Source organism: Mobula hypostoma, chromosome 1 (assembly GCF_963921235.1).
Source record: "Mobula hypostoma chromosome 1, sMobHyp1.1, whole genome shotgun sequence".
In the NCBI taxonomy this organism is placed as follows: Eukaryota; Metazoa; Chordata; class Chondrichthyes; order Myliobatiformes; family Myliobatidae; genus Mobula; species Mobula hypostoma.
Window position 1 is genome coordinate 111,299,621 of NC_086097.1, and position 12,246 is coordinate 111,311,866.

Here is a 12,246-nt window from a genome sequence, read left to right on the forward strand (position 1 = left end):
CAGGGGTAAGTTTTTTATGCATAGAGTGGTGAGTGCGTGGAATGGGCTGCCGGCCATGGTGGTGGAGGCGGATACGATAAGGTCTTTTAAGAGACTTCTGGAAAAATACATGGAGCTTAGAAAAATAGAGGGTAACCTTAAGTAATTTCTAAAGTAATTACATGTTCGGCACAGCATCATGGGCCGAAGGGCCTGTATTGTGCTGTGGGTTTTCTATGTTTCTATCTCTCTTGCCTTTTTTAAACAGTCAGTAGAGATAATCCAGGAAATTATAGGCCAGTGAACAATATAAGGATCTTTGCCAACATCCCAGCAATCTCCTCTTGTGCCTTTCTCAATAACTTGGGATAGAACCTGTAAGGCTCTGGGGATTTATCCACCTTAATGTTCTTCATTGGACCCAACACCACCTCTTCCTTCATTCTGACGTACTGTAGATTATTAGCATAACCTAAACTCAATTTGCTTTTTTCTGCAGTGCCTTGAAAAAATATACAGCCCCTAGCCCTTTGTTCACATAAATTAGTGTTACAACCAGGAATTTTGATAATTTTAACTTAGAATTTTTTATTTGTGAATAAAATGCTTCTTTTTCACAGTACAACCCAAAAATATAGGAAAAGTTGTAAAGCATGAAAAACTAATAATTCAAAAACTGGCATGTCAGCTCTTCAAAAGTATTCATCCCTCTTTTCTCAGTACTTAGCTGAACCACCTCACACAGCTATTTCAGCCAGTAGTCTTTTTGGTTAAGTCTCCCTTCCTGTTTACCCTGTATACCTCAGACTTTAGATACAACACTGAGTAATATCATCTGCAGAAATTCTTTGATGACTGGGCAATAGTTGGGTGTAGAAAGGGAGGACGGAAGGACAAATACTTCGTCAAATGGTGCAACCTGAATCATCTGCAGCTCATCATCAGTAAGACAAAGGAGATGGTGATGGGCATCAGGAAGACTAACAATAGGAAGACTAATCCTGCACTGCTCCCTGTTACTATTGACGGTGAGGATGTGGATGTGGTGAGGACCTACAAGTATCTGAGGGTTCAACTGGATGTCAGACTTGAATGGAGCACCAACACAGAGGCTGCATACAAGAAGGGCCAGAGTTGCCTCTACTTCCTGAGGAGACTGATTTTCAGGCCTCTCCTTCATATGTTCTACCAATATGCTGTTGCCAATACAATCTTGTATGCGGTGATGTGCCGGGGAAATGATATCAACACGGGTGATGCCAACAGGCTCAGTAAACTGATTAGAAAGGTTGTTTCTGTTATAGGAGTCAAACTGGACACACTGGAGGCTGTGGTAGAACAAAGGACCCTCTGGAAAATCCTGGCAATTCTGGATAATGTTTCTTACCCTCTGCATGCCACCTTGGCTGAACAGAGTAGTACTTCTAGTAGTAGACTAAGACAACTGCGCTGCTCCAAAGAGCACTATATGAGGTCATTCTAACCTTCAGCTCTATAATGAGTCAACATGTAGCCAGGGTAGTGATGACCTCCTCCTGTTTTACTGTTTGAGGTAACTTATTTTTTTATTCTTTCTTTCTTCTCTTCTAATATTTGTATATCTGTGCATTGTAATTTCCTTTGGGATCAATAAATTATCTATCTTTCTATATTAGCTTTTCACTATGTGCTGGAGCAAGATTTGTCATTCCTCCTTGCAAAATTGCTCAAACTGTGCCAGGTTAGTTCAGGAGCTGTGGTGGGCAGCAAACCTGAGGTATTGCCAGAGATGTTCGATCAGATTAAGGTCAGGACTCTGACTGGGCCACTCAAGGACATCAGCCACTCCATAGTTGCTCCGGCAGTGTGCTTTGGGTCGTTGTCCTGCTGATGCTACCTACACCATACTTTATATAGAGAGTGATCCTGAATAAAAACGTGCTAGCCTCTGCCAGAACACTTAAACTGGGGAGGAAGTTCATCTTTCAACAAGACGATGATCCAAAGCACACTGCTAGAGCAACTATGGAGCGTCTTCACATAAAGAAAACTGATGTCCTTGAGTGGCCCAATCAGAGTCCCAACCTTAATCCTATCAAATGTCTCTGGCAAGACCTCGAGATTGCTGTCCACCACCACACCCCAACTAATCTGGCACAGCTTGAGCAATTTTGCAAGAAGGAATTGACAAATCTTGCTCCATCATATTGTGTGAAGTTAATAGACTTATTGAAAAAGACTACTGGCTGTAATAGCTGCGAGAGGTGGTTCAACTAAGTACTGAGCAAAGGGGGATGAATATTTTTGAACTGCTGACATTTCAGCCTTTGAATTTTTAGTTTTTCATGCTCTGAAAAAAGCAGCATGTGACTAACGAATAAAAATTCTGCTAAATTGATCAAAATCCTGGTTGTAATACTCATTTATGTGAACAAACAGCTGGGGGGCTGAATACATTTTCAAGGCACTATATGTTCTTCTTCTTCTTAGTGAATATTTGTTCAGTATCTCACCCATATCCACTAACTTCAGGTATAAATTCCCTTGAAAGGTCTTTAGTTATCCTCTTGTTTGTATATGTATAAAATTCCTTTGTATTTTCCTTAATCCTTCTTGGCCCTGTTAATCCCTTTGAGTTCTTCCCTACTTTCTTTCTGTTCCTTAAGTGCCTGTCTGATTTTAGCTTCCTTAACCTTATGTAAGTTTACTTTTGCTTTTTGACTAAACTTCCAACATCTCTCAGCATCCAGAGTCACTGTATGTTACCATCCTTGTCTCTCCTCCTCACTGGAACATCTTGGTCCTGAATTCTGATCAGCTAGTCTTTAACTGACTCCCACATGCCTGATGTGAACTTGTCTAAGTTCAGCTGCTCCCAGTCTACTCTTCCTAGCTCCTGTCTAATAATGTTGTAGTTTGTCCTCCTCTAATTTAGTATCACACATCAAAGTTGCTGGTGAACGCAGCAGGCCAAGCCGCATCTGTTGGAAGAGGTGCAGTTGACGTTTCAGGCCGAGACCCTTCGTCAGGACTAACGAAAAAGTAACGAAAAAGTGTTAGTCCTGACGAAGGGTCTCGGCCTGAAACGTCGACTGCACCTCTCCCTACAGATGCTGCTTGGCCTGCTGCGTTCACCAGCAACTTTGATGTGTGTTGCTTGAATTTCCAGCATCTGCAGAATTCCTGTTGTTTGCGTTCTAATTTAGTATTTTCACTCAAGGTCCTGATTTATAACTTTCTGAAAACTTAAGAAGTATTTCTTGAATAATTGTAAACTTGTTATGTTTTTGATTAAAATTAGTTATCATTTGAGGGAGAAAATCACCTTACAGCTGAACTGTTGAACATTTAACAGTTTAACAATTAACTGTCCAATTGGAGTCTTGGAGTATTTTTAAGTTAAAGTCTTTTATCTCATTTGCATTCTCATGTGAAGAGCTGTACATTTTTTTAAAAAAAGAGACCTGTTAAGTTTCTTGAAACTGATATAACTGTCATCAAGATTTGTTCCATATTTGATTTACCTGAACTGTTCATAGAATTCAGATGATGAAACGTTAAGCACCGTATCCCAAGATAGTTTCAACCGGGAGCGTTATGACAGTATGGTGAGTTGTTTCTCTGCATGTGGAAATGCATTCTGTGGCATGAGCCCTCAGTGATACGTGGTGTTGTTTGATTCTTCCAAACATTCTGGCTTATTTGGATTGTTGTTTCAGCCAAAGTAGTGATAGATTGAACATATTTTATTGGTTTTAAAATGGCAATTTGTTTTGATGCCATTGTTTCAAAACCGCACATGATAGAGATCAGAGCGCAGAAAACGCTACTGATGCTTTGCAGCATTGGGAAACAGATTAGGCTGTTTATGTTTTGCATAAAACTCTTAATTCGAACTGTAAAGCAAAAGATATACAAGCCTTCTAGTAGCCATACAGAAGAAATAGATAACAGGTACAATAGATTAATTAAGTAGGTTAAATCATCGGCTTCTAAAGGAAAGCATGATACTTTCAGATAATGTTTTAATGTTAATGAACAACACAAACAAAATGCTGGAGGAACTCAGTAGGTCGGTTGGCATTTTTTGCAGGGAAATAAACAGTTGACATTTTGGGGTGAGACCATGCAGCAGGTCTAGAAATGAAGTGGACAGAGTCAGAATAAAAAGGTGGGGAAGAGGGAAGGAATATAAGCTGACAGGTAAGGTGATGGGCAAGACCAGGTAATGGGTAAGGCGGGTGGGTTGATGTAAGAAGCTGGGAGGTGATAGGCAAAAGAAGTACAGGGCTGAAGGAGGAGGAACGTGGAAGGAATGGATAGTGGACCATGGAATAAAGAAAGGGGTGACGAACCAAGGGAGGTGATGGGCAGATTGTGAGGGTGGGGACAGAGAAGAGAAGGGGCAAAAGGACCACCAGAATGGAGGAAAACGAAAAGGCTGGGGGAATAGGAAAGAGAGAAGAGATTATTGGAAGATCTGGTCAAGATGGCACTGAGCTGCAATATCCAGTGTTTTTTAGATTCATAGTTATGGCTTTGGGGACACCATGGGGAGCTAGGAGTTAGGTTAGAGATTAGCGACAGGCATTAGGGAGCCAAGGGCAGTAAATTAAGAGTCAGGAACAGGAGCCAATGTTTGGGTCAAGTTGGCGCTGAGTTCTAATGTCTGTTGATGTCATGGCTCAGATTTTATTGTTTAGGTTTATAGGGATAGTCTGGCAATAGTGTGAGGAGATAAGGGTCAGCTTAGAGTTAAGGATAGGGATGAGAGAGATTGAAGAGTTGGGCAGGAGTTGGCGTTCAGAGCCCAGGTTGAAATGCTCCACGGTCAAAAATCAACGATCTGAATGTCAATTGGGTCAGCAAACACTGAATAGAATAGTGATCCCCAGATCCTCAAATCCCAAGCCAGAGGTCCATAAGGGCAGGGGTTTCAAGGGATGCTGACCCTTCCCTCCCCCCCACCCCCAGCCATCAGTTTGGATGTGCTTGCGAGTTTGGAAGTTGCAATCCAGATGGGTCGGGTGAGTTGAAGGGAAAGATGTGCCTGGTGGTAGGATTCTCTTGGAGGTAGTTGCGGAGAATCCAGAGTATCTAAGTTCTGATAGCCGCTTCCCTCTTCCCCCACCCACCACCTCCCCTCCTCCTCTTTATTCCATGGTTGATTGTCCTCTCCTATCAGATTCCTCCGTCAGCCCTTTACCTCTTCCACTTATCACCTCTCAGCTTCTCTCATCATTCCTCACCTCCCCACCCACCCACCCACCTCCCCTCTCACCTGGTCTCACCTATTACCTGCCAGCTTCTACTCCTTCAAGCTTCACACATCATCCTCCCTTTCCCCACCCCCAACTTTTTGTTCTGGTTTCTGTCCACTTCCTTTCCAGTCCTGATGAAGTGTCTCGGTCCAAAATGTTGACTGTTTATTTCCCTTCACAGATGCTGCTCAACCTTCTCCTTTGTGTCCTGTTCAAGATTTTCAGCATCTGCAGAATTTTTTGTGTCTCTAATATGGAATCAAAAGCATGAAAAAAAGATGAAAGTGGCTTAGTTTTAGTAGCTAAAGGAAGAGTACAGTTTTCAAATAAAACTGAGATTGCTGACTTAAAGCAACACACATCAAAGTTGCTGGTGAACGCAGCAGGCCAGGCAGTATCTCTAGGAAGAGGTACAGTCGACGTTTCAGGCTGAGACCCTTCGTCAGGACTAACTGAAGGAAGAGTGAGTAAGGGATTTGAAAGCTGGAGGGGGAGGGGGAGATGCAAAATGATAGGAGAAGACAGGAGGGGGAGGGATGGAGCCAAGAGCTGGACAGTTGATTGGCAAAAGGGATATGAGAGGATCATGGGACAGGAGGCCCAGGGAGAAGGAAAAGGGGCGGAGGGACCCAGAGAATGAGCAGGGGGTATAGTCAGAGGGACAGACTGAGAAAAAGGAGAGTGAGAGAAAGAATGTGTGTATATAACTAAATAACGGATGGGGTACGAGGGGGAGGTGGGGCATTAGCGGAAGATAGAGAAGTCGATGTTCATGCCATCAGGTTGAAGGCTACCCAGGTGTTGTTCCTCCAACCTGAGTGTGGCTTCATCTTCACAGTAGAGGAGGCCGTGCTTAGACATGTCAGAATGGGAATGGGATGTGGAATTAAAATATGTGGCCACTGGGAGATCCTGCTTTCTCTGGTGGACAGAGCGTAGGTGTTCAGCAAAACGATCTCCCAGTCTGCGTCAGGTCTCACCAATTTATAGAAGGCCACAATGGGAGCACCGGACGCAGTATATCACCCCAGCCGACTCACAGGTGAAGTGTCGCCTCACCTGGAGGGACTGTCTGGGTCCCTGAATGGTGGTAAGGGAGGAAGTGTAAGGACATGTGTAGCACTTGTTCCGCTTACACAGGTAAGTGCCAGGAGGGAGATCAGTGGGGAGGAATGGGGGGGGACGAATGGACAAGGGAGTCGCATATAGGGAGTGATCCTTGCGGAAAGCGGGGGGGGGAGGGAAAGATGTGCTTAGTGGTGGGATCCCGTTGGAGGTGGCGGAAGTTACGGAGAATAATATGTTGGACCTGGAGGCTGGTGGGGTGGTAGGTGAGGACATGGGGAACCCTATTCATAGTGGGGTGGCGGGAGGATGGAGTGAGAGCAGATGTGCGTGAAATGGGGGAGATGCGTTTGAGAGCAGAGTTGATGGTGGAGGAAGGGAAGCCCCTTTTTTTAAAAAAGGAGGACATCTCCCTCGTCCTGGAATGAAAAGCCTGATCCTGAGAGCAGATGCAGCAGAGACGGAGGAATTGCAAGAAGGGGATGGCATTTTTGCAAGAGACAGGGTGAGAAGAAGAATAGTCCAGATAGCTGTAAGAGTCAGTAGGCTTATACTAGACATCAGTAGATAAGCTGTCTCCAGAGATAGAGACAGAAAGATTTAGAAAGGGGAGGGAGGTGTCGGAAATGGGCCAGGTAAACTTGAGGGCAGGGTGAAAGTTGGAGGCAAAGTTAATAAAGTCAATGAGCTCAGCATGTGTGCAGGAATCCCATTCCCATTCTGACACGGTCTCCTCTACTGTAAAGATGAAGCTACACTCAGGTTGGAGGAACAACACCTTATATTCCGTCTGGGTAGCCTCCAACCGATGGCATGAACATTGACTTCTCTAACTTCTGCTAATGCCCCACCTCCACCTCGTTCCCCATCCGTTATTTATATACACACATTCTTTCTCTTGCTCTCCTTTTTCTCCCTCTGTCCCTCTGACTATACCCCTTGCCCATCCTCTGGCGTTTTCCCCCCTCTCCCCCTTTTCCTTCTCCCTGGGCCTCCTGTCCCATGATCCTCTCATATCCCTTTTGCCAATCAACTGTCCAGCTCTTAGCTCCATCCCTCCCCCTCCTGTCTTCTCCTATCATTTTGGATGTCCCCCTCTCCCTCCCACTTCCAAATCTCTTACTAGCTCTTCCTTCAGTTAGTCCTGACGAAGGGTCTCAGCCTGAAACGTCGACCGTACCTCTTCCTAGAGATGCTGCCTGGCCTGCTGCGTTCACCAGCAACTTTGATGTTTGTTGCTTGAATTTCCAGCATCTGCAGAATTCCTCGTGTTTGCTGACTTAAAAGTTGAAAGAGAACCGCAAATGTTAATTCTAAGTTTATTCTACTGTATGGTCCCACTACAGCTCACAAATGATAAAGATTTGTGTTTTTTGGAAGGCTTATGTGTGTTTTATTAACTATTTCAATACCCAACAAACATCTCTGAAGAAAATGACCAAATGATTAAAAACACAGTAACACACAGGATGAAGGGTCTTGACCCGAAACCTTGACTGTTTATTCTCGCCATAGATTCTGCCTAACTTGCTGAGTTCCTCCAGCATTTTGTGTGTGTGGCTCAAGATTTCCAGCATCTGCAGTATTCTTATATTTAAAATTGCACTGTTTTTGAAACTGTACACCAATTATTTACTATTTTGCTTTCAATCTTTTCTGCCATTTTAACGTTTATTTATACTTCCAAATTAATTTAAATTTCAAATTCCTGTTATGCATTTAAGGATTAACTGGATTAACTCATTTATTGAGTTAGCCTGTGAACAGATCCTTCATGAAATTACAATTCCAATAATCTGAAACTGTGGCTGTAGTTCAGAGACTATTTGAGGACCATTTGCGCAGAATTCTATTCGGCAGGGTCATGAAGTAACAGTGATGACTTGTGTGTCTTTTAACATAACCATCAAGGCTGGAGAAAACAGAGATATGAAAAAGACAATGATAGGAGTTCATTATCATTGTCAAAGTGAAAAATATTTTAACTATAACTGAGACAGTCAAACCACGTGGCAAACCTTTTCTTGGTGGGGGGAGGGGTCTGTCGAGAATATCCTGGACAATTTAATACCATGGTAACAATTTACATTTGTAGCACCTTTCATGACCTCTGACAACAGCATTACTGTAATAGCCAGTGAAATCTTTTAAATATTCTCACACTTCTTAACTATTTAAAATAGGGTTCAACAAATGGCTCAGTTGCAGAGTTTTGACTTCAAACGTTGACAATTTCGCTGTACGGTTTTGACCTGAAATGTTGACAGGTTGTTTTCTCCCACAGATGCTGCATGACCTTCAGCATATTGTTGCTCAGTTGCAGATCATCAGATAATGCTATTACTAGCATGGAATTTTTGTATTCGTCTGAGAGAACATTATCAAAACAGCAGTAGATTAGAAATTGTGTTGCATGTGAAAAATGGACACTAAAGGGAATAATATAGCATGTAATGTGTGTGCCACCAAACCTGATATTACTGCATATTAGCATATAATTGTATGCTATTTCATGGAGTACCCAGCAGTTGCTCTAAGTGCACATTTGGTATCTGAGTGCAGCATGTGTCAGAGGCAAGCTACCAAATGACCATTGCTGAGCACCCATGCATTTTTCTAACAAAAGATTATCACATGATAATTTATTTAAATAACAGAAACTTACTGAGAGATCAGGATACAAAAGAAATGATACTTCGGGTGTAAACAGCCTATTGTCCTTCACATTATTCTGGTATCCTGACATCTGTAAATTATATGGCCCTTGCTGACTTCCGTATTATTTGATATCCTCTGTTACTTATTCCTTTCAATTTTTCTTTGTCCTCTACAGTCATCTGATTTTTCTGATCAGATTGGATCAACAGCTGCCTATTTTAGCCGTTCAAGCCGCCGGGGAAGTGTGGTTTCAGACTCTGATGATATAACTGTCCCAGATGTTTTTAGTGTGAGTGAGCACACCTGTGCTGTGTGATTTGGAGCTGAGTTTTAGAGGTGACCATTCCCCCTGTAATACTGTGATTTATGTCTTGTGATTTGGCAATTTATCATCTCCATGCATATTTTAACTTGCTGCTCCGTGGCTTCTGAAATAATGATCATATGTTTATTTTGGAAGTAACATTGTGATCTTTTAAAACTGCATGATTGTGTATATTAATTTAAGCCAAGCATTAATAAACATTGAATATAAATATTTGTTCAACTTTGTTTCAAATAATATTGGAAAAGTCTGGGAAAAGACTGTACACTGTCTACTTGTGGCCATTATTGTGTCTTACTATGTATTCAATAATAACATTTTGCATTCATACTTGTTAATATTGTGCTGATCAAAATTTGCAACTGTGTTTGTCACTAAATGATCATTGACCAACCTTGACAGTTTTGACTGAATGTTCCAGAATGTGTAGGAAAGGTCTTATGTACTAGTTTTCTTCAGTAGTATTTTAATGTTATTGCAGTGTTTTGAGATTTGTTGTACAAATTGTGTATGCTAACTTGTGTGCATGAAAGACTCGTGATTTTGTAGGTTTTTAATTTTCCTGCAGTAGTTTTCCCTCATACAGATCATCTCAGGTTACGGTAGGATTCTCTGTGGTGAATTGTTTAAACCCAAACAGTCAGCAAGTCAGAAATGTGGCTGTGAATCAATTTCCCAGTCAGCAGAAGATGCCTGAAACTCTGCAGTAGTTGACTAATCCTTACTGCCAGTCTCCCAAATGCTTGTTTGTATGTGCGGTCTGTTCCATACTAAGTCGGGTGTTCGTAAGGTGGGGAGAACCTATACTTAGAATATATTGTTTGCTGGCTTCCATAACTCACTGCAGGCAGTTTTCTTCATACCCAGTTAGCATGTTGAAACTATTTTTGACTGGCTTTTGGCACAGGGCAATACAATCACTAACCTGTTTTTAAGTAAATATGTCCAGGAAATGCACAGCCAACCCTCAGTACAGGGAGGGCTCAGTAATAGGTCCTGGTGTGCCTGTCACCCCCTTCACTTGCTGGACTGGGGTAGATAGGCAGCTCCATTGATTTGAACAGATATTTGTGATCTGGAGGTTATGAAGAAAAAAGTGTTGACATTTAACATTTATTTTTCCTTGCTGAGAATGAGAGTATGTGTGGGAAGGGTGATAAAGGACAGTTAATATAAAGGCATATGCCATTTCATTTTATAATGATATTATGTAGCATTATATTATATATTATATAGCAGTACAGCACAGATACAGGAGCTTCAGTTCATGCCTACCAAAACACCCACTCATTTTGTCCCATTTTCCTGTGTTTGGCCCGTACCCATCTAAACTTTGCTGCTGCATATATCTATTCCAAGTGCCTCGTAAATAATACTTCTGTAACTGCCTCAACCACTTTGCCGAGCAGCATGAGTTATATACTCACATTCCCTCTTGTGAAAAAGTTGCCCGTCAAGTCCCTCAGTATAGGACTACTTTATCCTAAGGAAAAGCCTGCTACCATTCACCTTCTTTCTGCCCCTCGTGATCTTATAACTTCTATAAGGTCTCCCCTCATTCTTCTACACTGTGCTGCAAAGAATAAAGACCTAGTCTGGCCTGCCTCTCCATATTATTCAGGTTCAATAGTCATAGCAACATCCTCATAAATCTCCGCAGTCTTTCCAGTTTAATCATGTCTTTCCAATAACAAGGTAACCAAAACTGTATACTGTATTCCAAGTGTGACCTTACCAGCAACTTGTACAATGGGCGACAGTAGCTTAGCGATTAGCACAACACTATTACTTCTCGGGGTTTGGAGTTTGGAGTTCGATTCCGATGTCATCTGTCAGGAGTGTGTACATCCTCCCCATGGAAATCATGGATTTTCTCCGGGTGCTTCAGTTTCCTCCCACAGTCCAAAGACATACCAGTTAGTAGGTTAATTGGTCAGTGTAAATTATCCTGTGATTAGGCTAGGGTTAAATTGGGAGTTGCAGGGTGATACAGCTTAAAGTGTCAGAAGGGCCTTTACCACATTGTATCTCAATATACAGTGTAAAAAAACATAATCTCCGAACTCCCATACTCAGTGCCCTGACTGATGAAACCCAACACGTTTAATGTCTTTTTCATCATCCTATTTACCCTGTGACTCTAGTTTCAACAAGCAGTGCACTTGTACTCTTAGGTTCCTCTTTTCCATTTCTTAGTACCCTACCATTCATAGTACAAAACGTAAGCTGGTTTGACTTTCCCAAATGGATTACTTCACACTTATCTATATTGAAATCTACAAACGTTTGCTACTCCTTGGCCAACCTTTCCTAAATGATTTCTCTGTTATCGATGATAATCTTTACTATCAATAACACTTAATAATTTCATATTATCCACAAATTTACCAATCAAGCCTTGTGCATTTGCAACCAAATCATTGATATAAGAATGAAGCGTCCCAATGCTGACCTCTACTGCACACCAGTAGTCACTGACCACCATTCTCAGAAACAACCTTCAACCAGCACCCTCTATTTCCGACCTCAGAGCCAATTCTGAGTACAGCGAAGTAGCTCTCCCAGGATTCCATGGGATCTCACCTCCCAGACCAGCTTATCTGTGGCAGCTCATTTCACATATGCACCATCCTCTGAAAGAAGTTTCCCGTCTGTCCCTCTTAAATCAAAGAAGACATCTTCAGTTATCTGAATAATCATTAATCAACCTGATATTTTTGCATGAAATGTGTGGATAGACTGTATGATGAGGTATAGGTGTATGATAAGCAAAATTACCAATGCCTTAGCAGTTAGCATATCGCTGTTACAGCGCCAGCAACCTTGCTCAATTCAGCTGCTGTTTGTAAGGAGTTTGCATATTCTCCAGTGAATATTTTGGTTTCCACCGGGTACCCTGGTCTCCTCTCACATTCCAAAAAGATGTATGGGTTTGTAGGTTAATTGGTTAATTGGTCACATGGGTGGAAGCTTGTTGGG

General features: G+C 42.1%; 1 protein-coding gene across 11 annotated transcripts in view; it reads left to right on the forward strand.

The window, feature by feature from the left end:
• Positions 1–12,246, forward strand: part of lrrfip2 (leucine rich repeat (in FLII) interacting protein 2) — a 130,934-nt gene that overhangs the window by 54,051 nt on the left and 64,637 nt on the right. For 6 of the 11 annotated variants that reach the window (XM_063054807.1, XM_063054829.1, XM_063054836.1 and 3 more), the window contains exons 13-14: positions 3,498–3,566; positions 9,118–9,231. The exons of the other annotated variants lie outside the window; for them this stretch is intronic. In XM_063054807.1, the coding sequence (XP_062910877.1) occupies positions 3,498–3,566; positions 9,118–9,231 (183 nt within the window). The remainder of the gene's footprint in view (positions 1–3,497; positions 3,567–9,117; positions 9,232–12,246) is intronic. 11 annotated transcript variants of the gene reach the window in all.